At 34.9% G+C, this 26,825-nt stretch overlaps 1 protein-coding gene across 1 annotated transcript in view; it reads left to right on the top strand.

The window, feature by feature from the left end:
• The window catches only part of ROBO2 (roundabout guidance receptor 2), a gene marked incomplete at its 3' end in the record, with an annotated part of 582,226 nt that overhangs the window by 397,724 nt on the left and 157,677 nt on the right, over positions 1 to 26,825 (top strand). Inside the window, exon 3 of the mRNA XM_082624487.1 lies at positions 25,636 to 25,793. Within this exon, the coding sequence (XP_082480613.1) occupies positions 25,636 to 25,793 (158 nt within the window). The remainder of the gene's footprint in view (positions 1 to 25,635; positions 25,794 to 26,825) is intronic.

The raw sequence follows: 26,825 nt of genomic DNA, 5'->3' as shown, positions 1-26,825 counted from the left end.
AAATCTCCATCAGCCATGTTTCCATTAGAGTTCACTGAAAAAAATGACTCATAAAACCAACAATTTTATGCATCAGGTGACAGGTTTTGACAGAAACAGAACTGCAGTTTTTGCTATATGCTACATTTTGAATGCTTAAACTATGTGATTAGGTGTGCTTTATATGACTTCCACGTGCTTAGCTAGCAAAATCTGAGTTTATTTATACAAACTTATTCAAGTGAAAAAAATGGTGTCTCTCAAGTGAGTAAAGTCAGACCTCGAAAAACACCAGAGGGGATTGATTGGCTAGCATTCTATTATCAAGTGAGCCATTGTAGCTCTGCTAAAATTAAGACACAAACCTTCTTGGTAAACACAATGAGCTTTTTTATTTTTAATGATGCAAAAGTAAAAATAAGGAATCCCATCCTTTAATAAAGCAACTTTCTGTTTCAGCTTCTAATAGCTCAGCTCTAGTAAAAAAAAAAAAAATCTACAAGTGTCCTGTAAACAGAAAAAATAAAATGTCCTAAATTTGTAATGTGTGCCATAAGCTTTTGCTTTTCCATTTGAGAAATATCTGGTTGCTCATCTTTAGATACTCTCTAGACACTTTTCTCTGGGCATATTTTAGAATAATTGCATTGTAGAGTCAGCTGGTTTTTATTTAGAATTGAGAATCCAGTTGTTAAAGTGTTCAAATCTACTTTTTCCACTTTGTTGGTGAATGAGACACTTCACTTCTTATTGTTAGCATGGCATGCTAATAGTGTAACTTAAACTAACATGAGCCATTTTCTTGTAAGGGAAGTGAAAGGAATTCACACTTTAGAGAAAAAGAGCCCTGGGTTTCTAACTCTAAGCTATATGACATTTAGAAAGTCAATTTCTGAAACTCAGAAACATACATCTTTGAACTGGAGATACTCTCTTGAAAAGTGTTGCATGGTTTAGGGGTTATATATCCAATATGGTGCCTGCTGGGTAATAGATATCCCAAGAATGATGAAGATAATTAGAACAGGTATATTTAGCACATTTTTATTTTTATTCCTTTTATCCCAGAAGTTAACATGAAAAACATTTAAATATTATTCATGGATACATATATATATATGATTTTTGATTTTTTAATATCAAAGATGGTAGAATCAGTAGAACAAGGCTAAAGCCCTTATCTTTTAGAGATACTAGAGTTTTTTGTGATATTTGTAAGTCTAGGCAAGGTAAAGATGAGTTTAATGGAAGAAAAATGCCTTTGTTATATATTTTAGAATCATTTTTTGAGATAATAGATGGCATTCAAGCTAAGTAGAGAATTAATTTTGATTCATTAATTATACTGCAGAATATAGTAAAACATATTGTGAATGCACATTTAAAATGCTATAAAGTTAAAACGCTTTCAAATGCATAATTTTCTTTTACATTTCATTACATTTGTCAGTTTCAATAGTTATGTCCTTTGATGTTATATAGATATAATTTTACAAAAATCCAAATGCATTTGAGAACAGTTGTGATTTTCAAAGAAATCAAAACAGATGCATAAGTGGATTTCTATATGTTCTTAATTCCTAGTTATATCAAAATTTTCTTCAGTAGCTTGAAATTCAGTGTAAAAATGTTTCACTAAGAAACATTTATAATTTCCAATTCTCTTCATTTAATTCTTATGAATTTTGAAGTTTTAGAATTGTCCATGTCTAAAAAATCAAAAATTTCAATTGATATGTTAAAAGTATTCTCCAAACTTAAAACAAACAAACAAATCTATCTCCTCCTACATCTTTCCGAAATTATTATGATCTCATAGTGCTTTTCTCTGAACTCCTATATTTTTCACTATCTAGATCACACATTCTTGGCTTAATGTCCTCATGACAAGAGGGTATAGCTATTTCAATGAAAGCCTATAGGGTTCAGGTATGTTTTGGCTCATCATTGCATCCACTGATGCTAGTGCAGTGTTTGCCCAAGTTGGTTTTATTTAATATTTATTAAATGAATAAATGAGAAGAATATTGAAAGATCTCACTCTGAAATTTCAGTGTTCCACCATTGTTGGTTAAGATGCATTATTTGATTTCTTCCTCATTCCTTCTTTGCTTCTTTCCTGGCTTTCTCCATTTCTCTTTTTTCCCTTCTTTCTTTCCCTACTTTCCATCTTTCCCCCTGGAAAAACAATAAACATCTCACTGAATTACATTTTAAATTGGAATTTATTTTAACAGTTAGTTAATAGCAAAATAATGAAAAAAAAATGATCTTTCAAAATTCATTGAATCATCCATAAAGTATCACACTCATTCATTTCAATCAGAATAGTGAGATGTTCTCATTACATGTGGAAAGGGAGACTGTGAGAGGACAGATTTCTAAATCCTATTTCATAGGAATAGTATTGGGAAGTGACTGAATTGTGGAAATAGAGTCTCCCTCTCCTTCTGAGTATGTATAGTTAAACTCAGATAAATTCATCATGCTTACGTTTCAATCTTATATAGTGAATACAAGGAGCATGCTTTTGGGTAAAACAAACACTGTCTCCAATCTCCCAGTTACCCTTTACTATCATGGGAACAGTGGGCAATATATATTGTATATATTTGTATGGCTAGATATTCTCATTTTTAAGATGGTAATTTAACAATATTTATTTTTGGTACTATTATTAAGATTAAAGCAGGTAATTCTTGTCAAGGATTTAGAACAGTATCTAGTATATAGTAAGTGCTCAATAAATGTTAGTTATTATGATGAATAGATCAGCTTACAGGTGACAGGATTAGTTTTTAAATGATTAATATGATGTATGTGATTTTTGTGCCCTAAAACCAAAATGTTTTTTCATAAAAATGTAAATTATAGAAATCATTGGAAAAGTTCATTTAATTTGCAGAAATAGGTTTGAATATCAAGGGCACACATACAAACCAATGTGAATCAAATTGCAGTATTCTCAACAGTTTCCATTTCTTCAACTTGCTCTGTAAACTTGTATTTCTCATAGCTCTCCTCCAGGATTCCTACCACATCCTTGAGTGATGCATTTTAATTTTATGTCTTCAGTTATTACATGAGTGCTGACATTTCCTCAGTGAATAGCTACTGCCTAGCTATCACAGATCTTCATGTTCAAACCAACTCAACATTGTAACTTGGATGTCTTACAGATATTTTATTCTATTTTCTCATTTGTCCAAAACTAAAAGTACCATCTTACCTATTAAGCTGCTCCAAATTGGGGAAAAATACTTATAAAAATTAAAAATATTATATCTGTTCCATAAATGGTCTTCCATGTCATCTTTTTAATTCATTAAGCATTTATGGAACAACTTCCTAATCATTGTATTCGACTTTGGGAGTGTGGAGTTTAATAAGGAGGGTTTCTCCCCAACACTCATCTACATAGATTGATTTTTTATAAGTTACAAATTTAAAGGCTGGCATTTTTTTCTTTTACTTTAATCTAAATTTCTAATCATATCCACTTACTGGACCTTATAATTTCACATTCACTGGCCATACTGGTTTCCATTACTGTTTTGCTTATATTATAGGTTGTAAGGGCTAAAATGAATTGGAGATAATCTAATCTCTCAATTTAAAGATGCTAATTGGTCTAATAATTTGAGATTTTTTTCCAAACAGCTATAATAATGAGGTATGTAAAGTTTAGTTAATATTCCTGATTATTTCTGAAAATTACTAAACATTTTCTCTTTTTGAACCATAGTTCCCACTACAGTCCTAGGTCATTAATGACAGAAATGGTATCTTATTAACTGTTATCTTACAGGTCCTACTTGAGTGCATAGCATGGAGTTGTAATTAAATGATTATTTGATGAATTTACATCAGTTAACTACCCAACCCAAAGGCAAGTAAAAAAAAAAAGAAGGCAAGTAACAATATGACCTTTTTATAATGTGAGTTTCTAGAAAGGAAAGTGAAGGAATCACTAGGAGACTAGAAGATTTCGCATGTGTTTTAGGTGTCTTCAAATACATGCACTTCCTGTCGCTCCTTCAGAACATTTGTTCTCAATCTTTATTTCTCATCAACGGTTACAACTGGATTGATCAGGGACCTTCATTGGAATTAAAAAAAAAAAAAGGAACGCGTGTGTGGCCTTATTTGAGATTGGCATCCCCTTCAAAAATCTTCTTACTCTGGGCCTTTCTTTTATACCATCCCCTTGAACTATTTGTTCATTTATGGCACAAATACCTGCTAGTACGTTAATTTTTTAAAACTTGTCCAGGACATTGATATTTATTTTGATAGTTACTCTGTTGTTTATCATATGAACATGATTTTGTTTCAAAAAAAGATAAGCATTCAATTTTGTTTCACTGTTTTTGTATTTTCTATTGTTCTGCCTTGTTAAATGCAGCACAGTCTCTAGTTATCAATTTCTATATATTTCCACTGTCATCACATTGGTCATGCACTATGCCAAACCCCAGACTCCTTTACAATCAAAACTTTCCTGAATGCCTACCAGTTTTTATATTCAGGAACCTTTTCATTTAGTCCTTACTTACACTAATACATCTTGAGGCAGAAAGATGGAAATATTATATTAATCTTTACACAGCAACAATGTATGATATGATATCAGATATCATTTTAACTCTGTACTGGCATCATCTGTGCAGAACATTATTATGAATCCATAGTGTAGCTGACCTATAACATTTCACAACTTGACATGTTGAAATGTTGTCCTTTGAATATTTCTTTCACATTCTTCTAAATTCATAAGAAGCCACCATATACTCTTGAAATTTCCTAGGATTATTATTGTTTTTCATTATAGTTCATCTTATTTAATTGTCTATTCTATTTTTCTCCCTTTCTAATGACTTATTTATATTATTTTGTTTATATCTGTTAGTGATAGAAGTTGACATGCTGCTAACTCAGTTTGTTGGGATACCATATGAATCATCATGGTTTGGACAAGTTAGTTTTGCAGTCATTCCTACACCCAGGCTGTACCTGTAATTTAGGCTACTATCTCCCAGGTGTGTGAAAGTGGCTTAACACTAAGAAATGGCAAGAGAAATTGCTTGAATAAGTTTACTGTTGATGTAGAGTAGATTTTTTATTCTATGGCTAATGTAAAGTAGATTTTTAATTCTATGGCTTGTAATTTGAAAAGGTAAAATTATCATGATATAACAAATAGAAGAATGAAGCTGTAATGCTGAACCCAAAACAACCAATTTAACTACCTTTCAAATGAATAGAATTACAACTGTCGTTAGCAAAACTTGCATATTGTTTGATTAATGGCAGAATCTTTTTCACATCTTTGAGAAGACAATACATTAAACTTGAAAAAATGTTTGAGCAGCTACAATCATTAATGAAAAAATTATTTTTGTAAATTACAAGAACTAGGGGAAATATTGTATAGAAACATTCAAAAAGTATGACACTAAAAAAAAATTCCTATAGTAGCTGACATTGTGAATATAGTTAATTAGGAAAAAACAGGTGAATCTGAATGTAAGCAAGAGTAAAAATCTTTCTTTTCTTCCTTCAAAAAAATTTTTGGTGATAATAGCCAATGTTCCTTTTTATTCATTTATTAATAAGTATCAAATACCATCATAACATACATGATCTCATTTGCAAAGAAATTTTCTTATAATATTTCACTTTATAGTAAACTCCTTTGAGGTAAATGGTAACTAAAGAATTTTGTCAATAAAGTGTCTTTAAATGTGGAAGGAATTTGCAAAGTCAATGCCAATTTTTATTTCTTTTTCTCTTATAAAATGGTTATTATCAAGGCTGTTCATGTCTTCTTGTAGTAAAGTGATGGAGAAATTATTCAGTAAATATTATTAGTGTTCTGATATGACCTTGAATTCTGAGCACACTATTTAGTACCATGGTGTAAAAATATACCATAATATCATAGCACATTCTACATAGAACTACATTCTATGTAGAACTACAAATAAGTAGACTGCAACTGGATGTCAACTAGAAAATGAAATAATATTGAATGCCATTTAGTATTTTCACTTGCACAGTGAAAATTTTCATAGTTAGATGCAGTAAGCCAGTGAAAATAGTCATTAAATATATCAAATTGAGAGTGAACAGGAGTTGCTCTTTTTAGATATGAAACATAATTACTTATGTTTTGTTGGTAATTGAAGAAACCTCAAGGCTTGGCCCTGCTTCAAAGGAATGAATCTTAGCTTGGTAGAGAGGAAGTAGGGGACAGTCTTGGAAATGATGGGCAAACGGTCATGTGAAAATATGAGGTTTTAATAAAAGCTAAAAGATATACAACATGCTGCTTTTTGTGTGCAATGCTTTCTTTCATTCTGTTTCAATTAAATATCTAGTTCTAACACACAGAAGTGAGAAATTCAGTGGCAAAAGGAAAATGAAAAGAGGACAAACAAACAAACTTCTTTTCATCCCACTATGCCTAGGCAGCAGTCCAAGAAGTAGATCTTAGACACCATATGTGCTGTCCTCCCAATAGGGATGACATTTTACACGGAACTGAAAATGCCTGGGCTTGTCTGAATTCTGCCAGATCCTTTTTGCTTTTTCTCAATATAAGATACCTCTCTAGGTACAATATGCTCTCAAAAGACTCAATGTTAATTGTCAAAAGGAAGGCTCAGCATGGCCAGTGTCTTTTTCTATCATTTAGTTCCCAACATCTAACACAACTCAGGGTCACAATCTAAATGTGGTGATGCGAAGCATCTTCAAGATGTCTGCATGTAGGCACCAATTTCCCCAGCTCCCAATTACACATCTTCCTTCTGTCTCAAGAGTGCTGAAGGATTATTTGTTGCTTTTCAGATAACCTTTGGTTCTTCTTCCCACATGAAGTAGAGATTATGCTCTCCCTCCAGCCCTTTTAAAGTCCAACACACCCACTTTTGCCATGTGCGAGCAATCTGCAGGCACTATTAGCCCCGCTTGAGTAGCTCTTGATAACACTCTCTAGGAAGTCAATTAAAGATGTCAGGGCGTGGGCTGGACTGCTTTCCTTTTATAACAGGCATTTGGATAGTGGAAGATGGAACTGTCAGGAACAGGTGATTTTTGATTCTTGAGGAACTAAACCTGATTTGTTTTTTCCTCTCACTATTTCAACTATTTCCTTTTTGTGTTCTTGAGAAGATTTATTTTAATCTTTAGGCATCACCAGCTATATAATACTGAGGATCAGATACCTAAGCTAGTAAATGATGAAAATATTTGTTCAGCAATTAAAGATATAAAGAGAGATGTCTGACAAATTTGAGCATAGTGAAAATTTGTTATAAGAAGGAGCTAATTTTTTGGTTAAAATATTTACATTTAAACTAAAATTAAATGATTGCTCACTAAAAATTAGGCATAAAAATCTCCTGGCATTATAGTAGTGTCATTCTTTGCACTTGTTTGCTCCTATTGTGATTCTTTCTTTTGCTGAAAATCTTGACCCAATTGTTCTATGTGTTTTTAGTAAGAAAGACTACCCTAAAAGTAAATGATTGATTTTTTTCTTAAATAATATAAAGCAAAATTAAAGTGCTACAACTTTTAATCTAATCTAATTAATGTAAATGTTTAAACCAGTTATTTAGTCCCAGTAAACATTATTTTGCTTATGCAAAATATTATTTGATGTTACTTTATATTCCACTATTAAATTAGTGCAATAACAGAGAAATTTCCATGATACTGTATTTAATCTACAACTTTGTTATATATTTATGTACTTAACTGGGAGAATTATCACTGTGGGGAGATGCATACTTTATAAAGGAGAATATATAACTTTGAACATCACTGTATTTGATTATGCAAAACCATGAAAATTAATGAATACTTCCTCTTTGCTAATTATGTGCTAAATGCCAAAAAGTGCTTTCACTTAATCCTCATTGTCACCCTAGATGATAGGCACCATGATCCCATTTTACAGATGAAGAAGCAGAAACTTACAGAGGATAAATACCTTGCCCCAAGTTCCATGCTAATAATCAGCAGTGCCAGGACTCAAACCGAAGGCTTTCATTCACCAAAACCTGTGGGCTTCACCTGCAGAGGGCCAGGAACTGCTGAAGATGTAATGTTCTGTCTGTACCTATATTTGCAAGAGATATAATCTCGTAATGATTATATCACTCAGAAATGAACTGTCTCCAAGATGGTTACATGTATTTTCTAATGTTCTGTTTAAAATAAATGAAAACACAAAAATGATTGAATCTGACTAAAAGTTTAGTTTTGCTGAAAAAAGAGATTGACATATATTTTTTTAAAACATGAAGACTGCAATCCTCAGGGCTTGAGCTACCATTAGAAAACCTGCAATAGTTTATTATACAGAAAGATAACAGTGTAATACTGATCAGCAATTCACTCACCATTAGCTTTTGTTCTCCAGTTTTTATGAAAAAGCAATTGTACAGAATCAAGCTCATATTAGGGATTCATTCAAAGAAGCAAGTTTCATCATGAATTTTAAATTAAAAATAAATTTAGTCTAATGTTTGAAATCACCATCTCACAGCATGATATAACTGATTATAATGACGACCTTAGTTTCCAAGTTAAATTATTTTTAGTATACTTTAATTGTTGGGTTAAGGAATTATAAAATATGTGCATTATGCTTAAGTTTCTTTCAAAATAATAGAAAATGAAAAAAAAAAAAGGTCTATTTTCAAATCCTGGTCCCTCTTCTTGTTAACTGGATGAAGTTGGTATCTTCAAACATCTGTCTTTTCATTCATAAGCATACCTACCTCACAGGGTTATTGTGGGGTTTCCATTATAGGCAATAAATCTTGATCATTATTAGACACTGATTTATCCCATCCAACTAGACAACTGAGATATTTTTTAAAAATGCAGAACATAATCTTGAAAACATTATGAATGTTTTAAGCAGGGATATAAGTTTCTGACATTTTTCTGACCATTTGAATACTGTGAAATTTGTGTTAGTTTTTAACTTTGAAAATGAGAAACTACTAGCATTCCACTACTGGAAGATCATTCCACAATAATGCCCCTCAAAGCATACTGTATTTTTTACTAAAGCAAATGACAAGCAACTTCCCATACATTTATTGAGTAAAATCATTAAACCAGTGTAGGGAACTTTCTACTAAAGATGCATATGTAATAATCAGCTGTATCCAGTTTAGTCTTATCTTGATGACAAGAATTGAAATTCCTCACTCATCTATTCATTCAGTAAATATTTACTTTGCACTTGCTATGTGCCAAGAATACCATTCTAGACCCTGGGGATACCACAGTAAACAATGAATGAGGTCCTTCCTTTCATGGAGCTGGCTTACATTCTACTGAAGGCAGATAGATAATGAACAAGCTAGCAGACAAAATAATTCCACATAAGCGATATGCAGGGGGAAAATACCAAAAGAGTGTGATATGTGTGATCTTGTTGCTTCTTTAGATTGGGTAGTCATAAAAGGGAAACTCAAAGAATTGACATATAAACTGAGGTTTGATGGACGAGAAGAAGAGAGCTAAAAGGAAGTCTTAGGGGAAGAACATATCACAGTGAATAGTGTAGCAAAAGGACCTAAAGAAGTATTTGCCTTGCTAGAAGAAGAGAAGGACCAGTGTGGCTGGGGGAGAGGGAACAAGAGGAATGGGTATCATGAGATGAGAGTCCAGATCTCAAGATGCCTTGTAAGCCAGAGTAAGGATTTGGATGTTTCTGTAGATGTGATGAGTCTTTTGGAGAATTTTAAGCAGAAGGATGACAAGATTTGTTTTACAATTTTAATGAGGTTACTCTGTTGGCTATGTGAGGAATTGACTGTAAGAAGAGTAAAAGTAAGCTTGTTAAGAGTCAGTTGCAGTATTCCCTGAGAGATGACAGTGACTCAGACCAAGTGATAGGGGTGGAAGTAAAGAAAAATAGGCAGATTCTGGATAAGTCTCTTGGTAATTGGGGCTTACCAATGGACAAGATGACGATGATGTGTGTGTGTGAGGGGGATGTTCATGGGTGACAGAAATGAAGGAAAAATAATAATTTGTTGGTAATTTATACCTGATTGTACCACAGACAAAGACACAAAAGTTTTGCAGGTGGGGGGGAAGATTTGTGTGACAAAAATCAAGAATTCAATTTTGGTCACATTAAATTCAGGATACTCTTAGACATTCAAGGGGTGATGTCAAGCAGGCAGTCTGGAATTCCAGGGAGCTCAAGGCTGGAGGCATTCATTTTAGAATCATCAGCATGGAGGCAGGACTGACAGGGTTTAACTACAAAGAATTTATGTCTGGGACCTCTCCTTTTTTGAGTAATATTGACTATGTTTTAAGAACAAGAAGTTTCTGGCAAAGTACAGTCAAGAGTAATGGCTAGAGGGAGGAAAATTATGAAAGTATCTCAAAACACAAGATAAGAAATACAAGCTTAAATTAGATATGTTTTTGCAGTGCTTTAATGGTATTGGTTTCATCATGTAGGATTTGGGGGAGAGTACAAAAAAATCACTATAGTTATTTTCCACATCTTAACTCTCAGCAATATTATCAAGCAATTTCTATGGCTAAGCTACTACAGGAGAGAAACATGAAATGATCACATCTATATTGGAGACATAGCTAATTTCCAATATAGTTTCCATCCAACACTTTTTAGTCTTACAAGACACTGAAATAATACCTAGTGAAGGCAATTAAATGTAATACTTGATTAATAGATCTATTGTATGGAAAGTCTCTTCTACCTAAACATTAAAAATATTCAGAAAGAAAGAAAGACTATGTTAGTGTATTTTAGTATTACCTCAAATGATTTTGTCTCTAATAACCACCATCTCTAAGATGGTCACATTATCTAATGGAAAAAGAACATAAAAACAGCAACCAGGACTCTGCAGGAACAAAATTATTTTTAGAAAATAACATTTTTTAGTTATTGGGCTGCTTAATTTTTGAAGACTATTGAAAATATACAGTGAACGTTTTATTATACAAATATATTCAGTTTTGAAAACAAATGATAATAAAGCATTTTCTTTTTCTTTACATCATATTACAGTAATGAAGCTGTTACCTCTCCAGATGCATTTAATGAGTTTTAACCAACATTTTAAGCAGCTGACATTATCATAAACCTAAGAATAAGACAAAATTGAATTTACTGGTATAGAGAATGATTCCTTGAGCTAATTGTATTGTTTAAGATGGACTATAATTCATTTTATAATATACCACCATCTTTCTTTAAGAAAAACTATAGTAATGGATCATTATACTTAATCTTTTTTTATCCTTTTTTTCCAAGTTTTAAAATAAAAAACTCATGATGTTTTTATACACTCAAATCATATGAGTATAAAAGGCATAGACATATCAAGGAAAATAAACCAAAATTTTTATAAAGTTAAAGTTTTTCACATTTTCTCTAAATAAAACTCCATAAAGGAACTTCAAATGGAGGTAAGTTTTTATTTTTAAAGGAGAAATAATTTATAATTTTCTTAATTCACATATTTAAAGTGGGCTTATAGAATCACAACTTATAATTTGGGAGAAATGAGGAACTTTTTTAAAATAAGTGATATTTTGCCTTTTATGGGTCATGTGTTGACAGTGAATATATGTGATGGCTTTAATCCTCTCTCATCTAGAGCAGTCACCACTGCTTGCTCCTTCCCCTATAACTTCCTCATTTTTTATTTAGTCCTCTGTTGAGGCACTTAAGAGGCCTAGGTCTAGATCAAAAGGTTGTCATCTTACCTTTATATCTCTTGTACCTAGCTCAGAGTTGGCCTTCAATTCATCTTAAATGAACAGACCTTCTTAACATTAATTTTTTCTGAATATTCATTCTACCTTAGAAAATAACTAATTAATCGAGTTATATATTTTGATCTCAAAGGTCAGACTTATTACCATTCTACAGGTATTTTGTTGGCATTTATATTTGAAAGCACCAATTTTCTGTAAACTTGCACTTTGTGTCACTGAGTGACTCTTGTGAGAAACCAGGTTTCCATACCCTCTTCCCAACTCTTTGTGTTGAATCCATCTGGAGCAGATGGTATACTTTCAAAACACTCTTAGTCAAAATTATTTTTCTTTATACATTGTAAAATATACATATTATTAAGTAATTAATACACTTACAGGGTTCAAAAATCAAAATGTGTGAAGTGCATATAGTGAAGTCTTCTTCTCTCATCCCTCACTTCCCGCTTTCGTTTTTCTCTGCAAAGGCTTTTTTATTATTAGTTTCTTGTGTGTCCTTCCAGAGATTGTTTTTTGTACATGCAAGCACATTCCTGCATGTTTCTTTTTGTAACTAATTAAAGCATACTGTGCATGTTTCAAACCCAGCTCTGAAGCTGGTCCTGCTAAAATGACTTTCTTGTTGAAAACAGTTTCCCTCCTTTGTATCCTAATACATTTTCAATGTGGTTCTATGATGCTGCATGCTTTTTTTTCTTTCAGATTGTGATTTTTGACTTATATTTTGGTAACTTTCCTAAATCTCTTTAGCACCCTAAGGACAAGATCTCTGCTTGAAATATCTTGTACTTCTAAGTGTGATAGATAAATAGCACCTGTCACCATCAAAATATTCAGTACCTACTTTTTAAATAAAAAAGAAACCAATGATTAAAAATACTCTTCTATTATCTCAAATTAGTAGTTAGAACTAATTGAAAAGTGAAAATATCTAATTTACTTGGTATCAATTAAACAAAGCAAAATTAAATATCATATTAAAATCACCATTTAGAAATGAGCTGGGTAAAACTTATTGAGCAAAGTTAAACTTCTTGATTTGGAGGAACCAATGATATTTTATTGCCCAGATAATACTTTACAACATAAAAAATGATACCTAAATACGTTTGACTTTAGAATTATACTGTTATATATAAATCCTAAATCTGATAGTACTCACTCATAGTAATTATCACCATCCAGTAGCAATTGCATAGTATTTGACTGTCTGACCCTCAAGACCTTAAAACCTTAAAAGATGAATTGTTTTATACACAAGATAGGGTTCTTGAAGATAGGGTTCAGCGTCCCTTTTTTTTTTACTAGCATTCTTAATTCCTAACAACAATAATAATTCTTATTTCTGAAGTGTTTCCTTTGCTTCACAATGTGCTTTACAAAGATCGCTTTCTTTATTCTTCATAACTATCTGAAGACATAAACTTTAATATCTCCATTTTACAGATGAAGAAGGTGAGCCTTAACGTGACTGAGACTTAAGACCATCAAGTTAATAAAGTAGCAGAGCCGAGCCTCAAACCCAGGCCTCTGACTAAGCCCATTATTTTACCCACAATACCATATTGCCTCCCCGTCAAAAAGTAATAGTTCCATAAACATTTATTAAATGGAATTTCTAGGTATCGTGAAAGGAACTGGGCAAACAGTGGAGAGGAACTAGAGTGCACCTAGAAATAGAAAATAGTGTGAAGATCCTAAGATGGAAAAGAGCTTGCTATGTTCCTATGTTCCAGGAAAGGCCAGTGTGTATGCGAATTATGATTGAGAGGGCAAAGATGAGACAGTAGAGATCTTTAGAGAATAAACCACACAGAAGAAAAGAAGAGGGTAGTTAACATTCTGCCTGGATTTCCTGGAACTGTCCTGCCATAATTATGAAGAATGCTTCCATTTACTTTCTCAAATGTTTAGTATGGAAGATAAAATAATAATAGGTAAGGTTAAAGATTTTAGATTTCAGAAGGAATGAATAAATTTTTCCCCAGCTACTTGTGATAGTAGCAGGGAAACGAGCAGGCTTAGAGTCCAAACTCCATACCCAGCACTTTTATCAACTGACAACATTCCCAGTGATGAACTGAAGCCATATCTCCTAGAAGCTTAGTGAAGCAAAGGTCTTCCTTTTAAGTAAATGTGCAAAAAAACATTTCAAGGGCTGTATTAGCCATGTGCTTTAGACATCACTGGATAAATATATGTAACATCTGATTTTTTTAGGATCCACTAATTCATTTTGAAAATTAACCCATTTGCTAACCTCTGATTTTCTTATTTGGCCCACATTTAATACACGTATTTTGCCTTACATTCAGAACAGTTATAATTTGATTGTTCATTGAAAGTATCAAGAAAAAAGTTTCTAATTTTACCATTTGTAGAAAGTTTGGGGAAGAGTGAGGTGAAGTGGCTGATATGTGGTGCATGAAAATGGCCCAAATTAGGAATTATAATAATTTGTGAATTATAATAATTTGTGAATTTTAATAATCTGGCATCACAAATAGCTTTGATTAGGACTAAACAATAAAGGTTTGGCAGGCTTTCTGATAAATCTTACTTATTAAGTTTTGGTACCCTCCCAGGCAGAGAAGCTAAAACAATCACATGCAACTAGATGGTTATCTCCATATAGGGAGTTGGCACCTCACCAAGCAGGAAGGAAGTGGCTCTGTTTATTTTTTATCCATGACTATTTTGAGAGTAAAATTGTACTGAGTCTTAGTCCTAGGAATAACCATGGAGCCCAGAAAATAAAAATATAGCAAAAAACTCTGAGGGCAATTTGATTTATTCCCTTATTGCTGAGCATATACTCTGTGGCTGACCAAGGCTACAGGGTATGAGGAAGAGGAGGATTTTTCTCTAAACCTCCATGCTTAATATGACTTCTTTCTCATTTCATGTAAGATATGAAGGTTTGATTAGAGTTTACATTAATTTCAAAATATTTGAACACTTTTGGGGAAAACATACTTATAATAAATTTTCATCATGAGAACTCAGTATCACTTACACCTTAAAAAGATATCTATTATTTGTTCTTTGGTATCAGTTTGTTTTCACAGAGTATATGGCAAGGTTGGATGGGGGCCTGTGGAGTTAGCATCAGGAATAAAAGAAATTGTGCTACTCATAGGTCCAAGCACATTGTTCGCTGGTTGTTGTCAATGATATAATATGAATTTTCTGAAATAATTTAAATGTGGTCTCTAGCACATTTGCATTCATAAAAAGTGCTTGGATATGCTTCTTGCTTCCTCTTCTCCTGCTTAGCTGTCAAAATATGGTGATGATTTTGAAGATTTACAGTAGATGGGTAATGAGATTGCTGAATATTAACCGCAGCGTTCAGAATTCATTTGGTAGCAAAAGAAAAGAAGGTTACTGGGTCTTTGGGATAGAGTAGAGAGATGATAGAGCTTTTTTTAATCAGCCAATTAAAAAATAAATATGCTATGTTCTGGATTAGGAAACATTTCAAAGTTCTTGTCATGTAGTAATCAAATAGAACATTTCCCAAAGGTCAAATTACATCCATTTCAGCAAAATTCCTGAAGCTTACAGTAATGCCCATATTTTGAAGTGTGGTTTGCGAATCTTAATATTAGATAGGAAAGACTAAAGAGCCCACAGGCATGTGGAACATGATTTTTTATTATGTAAATTTCAGGTGTACAACATTATAGTTCAACAGCTGCATATACTACAGAGTGATCACCTCCACAGATTTATAAAAAATACTTTCAGGGCTTCCCTGGTGGCGCAGTGGTTGAGAGTCCGCCTGCCGATGCAGGGGACACGGGTTCGTGCCCCGGTCCGGGAAGATCCCACATGCCGTGCAGCGGCTGGGCCCGTGAGCCATGGCCGCTGAGCCTGCACGTCTGGAGCCTGTGCTCCGCAACGGGAGAGGCCGCAGCAGTGAGAGGCCCGCGTACCGCAAAAAAAAAAAAAAACAAAACAAAAAAAAAAAAAACTTTCATTGTTGCATTTGAATTCAAGTAAGTCTCATGCAGTTATGCTTTGGTCTATGTTCCTGTGTAAAACAGGGAAATAAACAGCATACTCTCCCAGTGGTCATTTTTAAGTTCATGAATTATGGTGAGATTCACTGTTACACTCTAAATCAGACCACTAGTGATTATGGTTATGAAATGTGTTGTTAAAATAGGTGAAATGATGGAAATTGTGAAATCATGTTGAAAGCCCATTATAACATATAGGTCAGTTATTCAGAAATTTGTTGAGTTTCAGGTAGACGGGAAAAAAGATAGAGCAATAGTAGTTTCAAAGTAACTGGCATTCTTGACAAGGAAGGTTGACCTTGACCTTCTTCTCCTTCCAACCCTCATTTCATCAGCAGGGGTGAGATTACTTTGAGACCTTGCCAATAGGTAATAAATAACACATAAATTCCAGGACACCCTTGCACTGTAGGGTGCCCTAATGTGTAATAATCCTTAGACTATTGAGTTTATAACTCATGACATCTGGCAGTTACTTGGCATTGTAATTCATGCTGATCAGGCACATCAGAATACACCATGGGAGAGAAATATCAGAGCACTAACCCACTGATACTAGGAAAGGGTGAAATGACAGAGGTACACAGCTGCACAGACTGTGTACCTCTGTGAACTGTGCAATGTTAGAATGCTGTAAAAGCTAATGCCTTCAGATAAGGACCAACAAGGCGGGAGGAGAGTAGTAATCTATTGGGACCCAGAATAAAGCAGCACATTCATATTTACTTGATAGCACTTTATTTCTTTATTCAAATTGACAGATGTAACATTAAGGCAGTAATGAATCTTGAAGTTTGAATTTAAATAAATACTTATGTATATTTTATTTTACTTTTATTTTTTTTTTTTGTGGTACGCGGGCCTCTCACTGTTGTGGCCTCTCCCGTTGCGGAGCACAGGCTCCGGACACGCAGGCCCAGCTGCCATGGCTCACGGGCCCAGCCGCTCTGTGGCATGTGGGATCTTCTCGGACCGGGGCACGAACCCGTGTCCACTGCATCGGCAGGCGGACTCTCAACCACTGCACCACCAGGGAAGCCCACTTATGTATATTTTAAATTTAAATGTGCACTTAAATAAATACATAAGTATATTGAATTAAATTTTTTTACAGATATATATATACAAATTATATATATATATAAAATATAAAAAAGATTTGTCCCTTTCAATTTTTTGTTTTCTTTGGTCTTACAGTGAGAGCTAAATGAGGCAAAAAAGAGTGTGCTAAAAAAATGAGAAATAGTGGGCCAAAAAAAAAAATACATTCCACAAAGCACCTGTAACAAGCCTTCCTGATACTTAGAAGCCTAACTGCTTTAGCTGAAGACTTGAAGCTCATGGGACATGAGCCAGATTGAAGAGCTGGAAGCAGACAGATGGTTATTTGTGATCGTCCTGTAAATGTAAATGCTGTAAAGATGTTGTGATTATTTATTTATTAATGCCCCAACCCAGATTTAGAGAAAGTAGGAGGCAGTATTTTAGCTTGAAATAATCTGGGGTTTCCCTTTGTTACCATCTTGAGAAACATCACTTAATGCTTTTTTTTAGGACTAATCTGTGTAGTTCTGAATTTTAAATTTAATGTATTATTTCTTCCAATATCCAGAGTTATAGTTATCTCTGTGACTGAGATTGAAATTAGCAAAAGGGCAGGTGCTGGGAGGAGGTTGGGTAGCAAAGTAGAACATTTTGGGGATGTGGAGAGTTTTTGTTTTACAGTAGAGGAAGGCCGCCTTGAACACATTTTGGCCAGTACCCTCAATTCTACACACCGTTCTCCTCCTGACGTACTATTATATTTGGACACACCCTCTAAGTTCCCCTCATGCCTTTGAATTTTCTGTGATTCTGGAAACATCAATCCCACATGAACAATTTTGTGGACAATGGCACTTTAAGAAAAAAGAGGAACTGATTAAACATTAATTAGCCTCAATCCACAACTTCCTCACAAGCTAATGGATAGGGTATGCAGATCCCTGTCAAATATCAGATGCTAGGCTTTGCCAAAAATAGGACTTCCAAGTGTTGAAGGAGTGCCAACTGCTGGCTCCTTAACTCAAACCAAAGGAAATGATTACCAGAGACAGGCCTCGAGTCTGCCGTGGTCAGATGTCACCAGTTTGCAGTGCCACATGTGATCCAAGAGTTTATGAATGATCTCAACTCTTGGTCCCCAAGGAGAACATATGCATTACAGAGGTTACGGATACAAATTACAGAGAGCATGATGTTTCCATGCAATTTCTAAGAATCCTTCAGCAAGTTTTAAACTTTAATGGAAAACATTAAGGAAGGCTTGGCACTCTTAGGGGGACTTCAAATTATATTGTGGATGAGGATAGAACAGGGCTAAAAAAAGGATTCGAGAATAAAGACTTGGCTAAGAAATTTGGAGCTGGCCATTCCTCTTGGATGACTTGTGTGTTTGTGTGTTTTATTCCCTGCAGAATTCGAGGCTTCACAAAATGCTATGACTTGAAAATGAGCAAGTCACAGGGTATCCCTGTTCATTTATCATGCTCCAATTCATACCACTGGTTTATCTGGATCATTTGCTGAGTGAATTTGCTTGCACAGGGAATCTTAGTGGGATGAGGGGTGAGAGCTTCTCATTTTGGAATTGTCAGCATGTTGCAGAGGTGCCAGAGTGTCAGCTTGCACAGCGGTAGCAGGATGTCTCCCCACTGAGTTCTTTCTTTCCCATTCCCCTTCTGTGCAGAATAAACCACTTATGACTTGTTCCCTAAATATCAGATCTTATTGTCTATTTAGCTGGTGGCTGGCATGTCCATTCTGACCAAATCTTGTTTTATTGTACCAAATATAATAAAGTAGTTTGTTGTGAATGATGGTTCCTCTTTAGATTTATTAGGTCTTTTGGTCTTTGCAACTTCGGAAAAATACAAAATTATTGTAACTTATCCATGTAGAGCTTTCAGTTGAAGGGGGAAACTCAATTTCAACTGGCCTAAAAATGAAAGAAAACTTCTTTAGATCCCATATGTAGAAAGTCCAGATTTAACACAGTCTTCAGAATTGGTTTGTTCAGTTATGGCATCAAGAACCCAGATATTTTTTTCTAGTGTGCGGAGCCTGTTTCATTCTGAGGCTGGAGCTCCCCCTGGGGTCAGAGCATGGCTGTCAACACCAGCCATTTACTGCAGCAGGACAAGACAGTGCACTTTCCTGGGAAGTAGAGGACCTGAACTTCAGGCTGGCTGGGATTACACCCGATCATTCCCCATGGTGAGAGGTGCTGCTGGTGATAAGGATAGGAAAATAATGTGTACCAGTTGTAGAAATGGCTATCACTATTCTTCCTAACCTACTGTAATATTTACTATGATAGACTATAATTTGTGCTAGCAGTTTTATTGGTTGCACATAAATATGTTGTTCCTTTGAGTGATTGATTTCTGACCTTTTTGAACTGCCTGGCTTTTATTTTAGAGATATACGAGCTTGTAGGTAGGCAAGTCAAGTGCACTGTCTCTTAAATCCTACCAACTTAAATTGTTCTTCAGAAATGACATTTTGAAATCAAATGAAAACGCTGTAGTGTATTTTATACAATAAGAAAAAGACTGTAACACACCCTTTGAAGAGGAGTTCATCAATTCAATCAACCTGTCAAGTATACTTGATGAACTCGTCTGATGCCCTTCAAGATGGGAGCCCTGGGCTTCCCTGGTGGCGCAGTGGTTGAGAATCTGCCTGCCAATGCAGGGGACATGGGTTCGAGCCCTGGTCTGGGAAGATCCCACAGGCCGTGGAGCAACTAGGCCTGTGAGCCACAACTACTGAGCCTGCGCGTCTGGAGCCTGTGCTCCACAACAAGAGAGGCCGAGATAGTGAAAGGCCCGCACACCGCGATGAAGAGTGGCCCCTGCTCGCCGCAACTAGAGAAAGCCCTCGCACAGAAACGAAGACCCAACACAGCCAAAAATAAATATATATATATATAAAAAAATGTGGGAGGCCTGTGGTGGGTTACCTAGTCCCGTGTAAGTGTAAAAGAAAAAACTTTTCAGATGAGTGAATCTGAAGCTGACGCTGAAGGAACAGTATGTGTTTGAAGAAAGAAATAGGAAAAAGTAAGGGAACAAAGAGGTGTCTGGGGAAGATTTTCAAGCAGAAAGGCCATATATGCTAATGTGCACCGATAATTAGATGTTCCTCTGTGTGTCTACGGTAAGAGGGTAGCAGAAATGTATGTGATGAGCGTGGAAATATAAACACAGAGACCTGATTCTATACAACACTTGATATCACATTAAGAAGATAATTTTTTCTTAAGAGCCATTTAAAAAGTTGTGAAAAAGGAATTGATGTGATCATATGTGCACTTTAGCAAACTCATAATAGCCACAATAGAGAGATTAAAAGAGAACTCAGAGAAAAAATTTAAATAGGATACCCTGGAAGTAATTAAGGAAGAGATAAGGACATCCTGAACTGGGGCAGTGGGGACAAAAGCAATAGATACAGGCGATATTACAACTCATTGTAGCATATGACTGTGCGTAGGGTCTAGAGTCAGATCTGCAGGGTTCAGACTCTGTACTTGTCCACCACAATAGGTCATTCCGAATGACCTATGACATGTCCATGATGCCAGGTTTTGCACATAGTGTGTACTCATTAAATATTAGCTATTATTGTAGGGCAATTACTTTTAGAATAGGGAGATCAAAGTGTTACTGTGTGTGCTGCTGATTTAAAAAAGCAAGTTTAAAAAAATTCTTGTTATTTCATATATTATGCATGACTAAATGCTTCTGATGGTCCTTTTAAGTATCAAGATTTACTCAAATTTTGTATTCTTAAACTGAAATATGCACTGGATGGGCATCTCTTGGAACCAGTCGTCAGTCTTCTACTGAGAAGTCTCTTGATGCACAGCTCTGACAGCTCAGGTGCACATACAGAGAGAAATCCTGCTGGCATGGAAAGCCTTGTGATCAGCGTTGCTTTGAGTTGCCAGAGGTTTCAACTGCTGCTAACTATGCTTTTAATTACCTATCTCTTTTAAAATTACCTTTCCCATGATCAGTTTAATTTGTTGCGGATGGTCTTTTTATCTGATGGTGTGTATGAATACTTTCATCCATAATGTTTTAGGCTCTACATTTTTAATAACTGCTTGGAAGCATGTGTAGGTTGTAAGACAGAAATGTATCTTTCAGAAGTCTGCTAATTATGCAGTCTCATTTCATTATTATTGCTAATTTATTTTAAAATGATGAAATGTCAGAGTAATGATTTGCCTTGTCTCTGTTGACTGAGGCAAAAAAAGAATTTTGAGAACTATTGAATTAGGACAGAAAGGAGAGGACTTGGTGAGCTAAAGAATGTGAGACAGTAAGAAGCAAGTGTCCAAGAGGTCTGTTCTAAAGGGATACCTAGATGTGAAGCTGTTTTCAGGGCACTGTATTAGTTACCTATTGCTGTATCACAAATTACCACAAAACGTAGTAGCTTAAAACAACACACATTTATTTTCTAACTGTCAGTGGGTCAGGAACCCAGACACGAGTTAACTTAGTCTTCTGCTAAGGATCTCTCACAACGCTGCAATGCAGATGTTGGTCAGGGCCGTGGTCTCATGTAAAGGCTCAACTGCAGAAGTTTCTGTTCCCGAATTTCAGTAGTTGCTGGCAGGATTTGAGCTCTCAAGGGATGTGGACTGAAGCCTCAGTTCCTTGCTTACCGTTGGCTGAAAGCTGCCTTCGGGTCATTGCCAAATGGGCCTCTACATCGAGCAGTGTGGCATCTTGCATGATCAGAGGAAGCACACGAGGAGAGAGGGAGAGAGAGAGAGACAGAAAGACAGACAGAACCAAAAAGATGAAACTTACAACCTTTTGTAACCTAATTTTTTTTTAGGGGCACAAACTCGTGTCCCCTGCATCGGCAGGTGGACTCTCAACCACTGAGCCACCAGGGAAACCCCTGTAACCTACTTTTTGAAATGACATTCCATCACTTCATTAAAGGCATTTCACCAGGTCCAGCCCACAGTTAAGGGGAGGGGATGAGATAAAGAAATAAATACCAAGAGGGAGAGGTTATTGCGGAGCATTAGAGAACAAACCTACCACAGGCACCGTCATGTCATTTCTGTTTTATACAGTATTCCTTAACCATTTTATAAGACACTGCCAAGCACATTGTAGTATTCAGTGTCTTCCTGTAGAATTGAATTAATTTGTTACAAATCTTTACGTCATGAATAGGAACTCTATCATATCAAGCACAGTAGTAATTCAGAATTGATTGATCTTCCAGAATAACTTTCTAAGTCACCGTGCATGTCAATGTAAAAAAAAATTCAAGTCTAACCCAGGTTATGACTAGCTTAGTGAAGTCTCATTTGTGTTTTCAGCTCATATAGAGAAATGAATACTTGGGTTCTAGCCAACTAGATTTCTATTTTTCCCACAGGGAGATTTGAACCCTTGTATTCTAAACTTAGATCTGCAAGCAAGTACTATATCAAAAGTGTACCTATTATATCTTTTTTTCTTTAAAGTACAACTTACCTCTACCCTGCCCCCAGCTTTTGTCTTTTTAACCAGATTCTTTTCAGTTCATCATGTTTATTTATCTTCACCCTATTTAAAGACTTGTTTGGAGCTTTAGGTAAACACATATTGCTGCATGTTCTTGTTTTGGCTTACTTGTCAAGTCACATTGAAAATATGGCTCCCAGTTCTTTCTAGAATAGGAGCTTAATGAGAAAAAATATATAGACTCAATTTGGACTTGCTTTGCTTTTTTACATTTACAGGACTGTTTTAGTTCCCATTATCTAACATACATAAATCCTTTACTGTAGAGAACACCTTCTATTTTTTATCACTTGCCATAAAGCAGAGGGCAAAATCCAAGACAGAAATGAATAATTAGCAAAAATTTGGAAACAATAAATATTTCATTTTATTTTGTTTACATTTGTGAATGGGTTTACAAACCTCAGAAACACAGAAGCAGGTATCAGAACATTTATACAATTTGAGATGAGGAAAAATGACTTTCTATTTCCTAAGACAGATTCTATATTTGTTTGCTGTGCTAGAACCTGCTGAAAGGGTTGTTTTTCTCTTGAATGTTTTATTTGAGAGAGAGAGAGAGAGAGAGAGAGAGAGAGAGAGAGAAGAAACACATTTTATTACCCCCAAAGATGTAAAAGAAATGGGTAAAAGAAATGGTATCACTAAGCAAAAATGAATTACTCTAGAAACCCCAAAGAGCATTTTACAAGTTGAAGAGGGTACATTACCAATTATATTATTATCTCACTCTACTCTCTGGGTGAATAGTCCGAAACCCTAAAATTACAGTTGATGTTAGATTTCTTGGCTTCATTTGCAAATTGGAGTCATTTTCTTTTTTTGTCAATGCCATAAACACACGTTATATTGTTTAAGGGCAGCAGCCCCTAGTTTGTTATGCTATTTTTCTCCTTTTTATCCCCCATATCAAAAGACTTTTTTTTTTCTCTCTCTTAATTTAGCTTGTTGAAGATTGATGTAATACTGTGTTTATGAATCATTTGCAGTGGTCTTAAGTACCATTTGATCAGAGGCTTTTTGGCTTACTTGTCAGTAGACCAGTTCCGGAGAAGGTTCTCCAACTGGCCAGATGTGTCGTTTTGGACTAGATTGAGAGCCTGCCAAAACACCATTTGCTGTCAGTACCGGATATTGTAGGGGTGCTCACCACCCTGTTACCATATTTTTTCGGGTCTTAACATTGCATAAATAGGCAGCTGTTCTGTATTCAGAATATAAATGACTCACCAGCTTGCTCTACCTTGAGGATTTACCTGCAGTAGGGAACCAGTGTTAACCCCTTCTTACCCTGCTGTCTGAACATCACATTTAAATGCACGCTTCTCTCAGCCCATTCAGAAGCAAACCCCTATGCATATAAATCACATCTTTCTTGACAGTTAGACAACAGAACCGAAAAATGTGCAGTTCATTGTGCTAAAATGGAACACATTTCCTCAGCAGCTAAAGCAGTAAATTAATCAGCTTATAAACTAAGAGTGAGCAATTTGTGCTGAATTCTTTCTTACTGCTCCTTCAATAGGAGACAAGGTTCTCTAATCTCATAAAGGGCATGACTTCATTAAGATGGAAAACCATGTTGTAGGAGACAAGAAAAGCAAAGCCTTAAAAGTCACTCAGTTGTCTCTCTGGACTTATTTTCAGGACAGGGGATTTTTATTTATTTGGAAAATGACAATTAACCTGGAGACTTGGCCCAACAAAGAAGCAGAGTGCTGAAGTGGGTCTCATTACAGGACATGAAAGGCAGTTGGTTTGACCTAATCCACATTTGCAGCAGATGATTTACATAACAAGCTAGCACAAGCTGTCCAATTTTGATTTCAAATAGCTGACCAATTTCAAAGAGCTTGACCAATTTATATCTAGAAAATGTATGTGTGTGTTCATATGTATATATGTATGCAGGTGTGTGTATATATATGTACACATGAATAACACACATACATATACACGCATATATTTGTGTTGGGGGGTTATTTTTTTACCCCAACGTACATTGGGAAAAACCTTGTCTGTATTAGAATATCAAATAGGAAAAGTCAAGGCAATTACAAAAAGCAGAGGCAATTGTGTTATATGGTATATTAGCTGGTCTCAACTGCATTTTTTTATTGAAGTATTGTTGACTTACAATATTATATTAGTTTCAGGTGTACAAGTAGTGATTAAATATTTTCACAGATTACACACCTTACAAAGTTATTATAAAATATTGACTATATTCCCTGTGCTGTACATTACTTCCTTGTAACTTATTTATTTTATAACTGGTAGCTTGTACCCTTTAATTCTCCTTCACCTGTTTTCTCAACTGCTTTTTCTAATGTTTACCTAAAATAGATATAGTCCTTATTTGCTAAATAAAACCAGCATTCTTCAGTCTGATAGTACCGAGTCATTTCTCCAGGCTTTTCATTTTGCCAGGGGAAGAAAAGTGCACAGATAGACAGGTGACATTTGGAGAGCCAGGCATGCCAGATTTTCGGAGGTTACAACGGAGGTCCAACCTGCTGTTCTCCTAATGAAAGGAGGGGAAATTCAGACTGGCAAAACCGCTATAAGGGATATCTCTGCTCCGAATGTCACGCTGCCCAGATGTCGCTCGGCAGGTGGAGATGCAGACAGAATGAAAATGTAGCCCTGTGTATGTGGGTGCTAGTGCATTGCAAGGGTGAACAATGAGTCTATCTTCAGAAGTGTAATGAAAGCAGTGTGGATCTTGTCCATATTCATGTCACGAGAAAGGGCTTTCTCAAGGAGTTCTCACCCCACTTCCCCTCCCAGACTGAACAGGCATACATGCTCCCAGACCACGTGCACATGACTTGTTTCAGGGCTTTAAGTATAACAAGCATAACAACTTATTTTAATGCATTTATATACACGTATGTATACGTATATGCTTTTTAAATAGAAAATGGGGTCATACTGCATAAACAGTTTTGTACCTTGAGTTTGTATTAAATGTCAAAACTATATCATGAATGTGTCTCATCTTATTTTCTTTAGGCTTATCTCATTTTAAACTCAGATTTTATAGCAAAGGTTCATAATCATAGTTAATCATTTCCCTGTTGATGAAGTGCTTAGATTGGCTCTAACATATTTTAAGATGGGCATGGTTCTGTTCTCAGTAAATGCCAGTAAATTTTATTAGAACAAAGTAAGTTAAGACTTGAAGTTACCTTTTGCAAGGGAAAGCTAAAGTTACTGTCATTGAGTTTTCTTTTACTACAATTGTTTTTCTTCAGTGTTACGAGATGACTTCCGGCAAAATCCCACAGATGTTGTAGTGGCAGCTGGAGAGCCTGCAATCCTGGAGTGCCAACCTCCCCGGGGACACCCAGAACCCACCATCTACTGGAAAAAAGATAAAATTCGAATTGATGACAAGGAAGAAAGAATAAGTGTGAGTTAAACTAAAATGGACCCCTAGAGAAATTGAATATCAAGGCTTAAAATTGACGTATTTCATTATTTTATTTATATTATTTATAATATTTTATTTATATTATTTATTATTTATTGTTAATAAAGTTGTAGAACTGTATTTGAGTGCTAATTACTATTTACACTGTATTGAAAGGACTGAAAAAAGATAACCAAAAATAAAAACTTTGGAATGAGGCTTCAAAGAGTCAAATATTATATAAATCAAGTGTATATGATATATTAATAACTGGACCAATGTGAATATGTAAATATATCTTTGCAGTAGAATAGTGATGTCGAAGCTCTTTTTAAAATCTCCAAATACGTCTGTTGATCATGCAATACATAAGTGTCAAAGTGTAAATGTAGCCATAAACTGTATTAACTATAACATTTCTTTTCATACTACTTTCAGAATTATAAGAGGAAATAATTTGAGGTGATAAATATTTCAAGCTCTTTTCCAGTTTTGCCAATGTAATATTTATAACTAAAATATTATATGAGAACTCATTTCAAAGTTTAAGAGATAGAAAGTAAAATCAGTGTAAAAATAACTGCCCGGTTTTGCAGTTTAACCCTTGTAGAAAAATAGTCTGTTTTCAAGGGAAATGGATGATCAGGCTAATCAGTCAATTAATATTCAAAATGGAACACCCAGAAAATGGTAAAAAGGTAGAGAAATGGCATCTAGTTATTTTATTTTTTCAGAGGATCCATTCAACATGTGTATGTGAAGTTTGTGAGAGCAGTCCACTGAAATAGTAGATAATGCCTCAACCTTCTGACATGGTTCTTACTATAATTTTTATACTCAGTACAATAACTGAGAATTAATATATTTTATTTAAAATAATGTCTCAACGAAACAAATGTACCATTTCTATAAAAAAGTCCATATTTTCTGGGTGTCTGTTCTCTTTAAAAATATCTTATAAATGAGGTTTTATTCTTATGTGTACATTGCGATTACATCATAACACAGGACGAGAGAGGCCATGCAAAAGAT

The sequence above is a fragment of the Mesoplodon mirus genome (genome assembly GCF_964341445.2).
Source record: "Mesoplodon mirus genome assembly, chromosome: 6".
NCBI lineage: Eukaryota > Metazoa > Chordata > Mammalia > Artiodactyla > Ziphiidae > Mesoplodon > Mesoplodon mirus.
The sequence above is the reverse complement of the archived record's forward strand: the minus strand, read 5'-3'. Positions and strand labels throughout refer to the sequence as shown.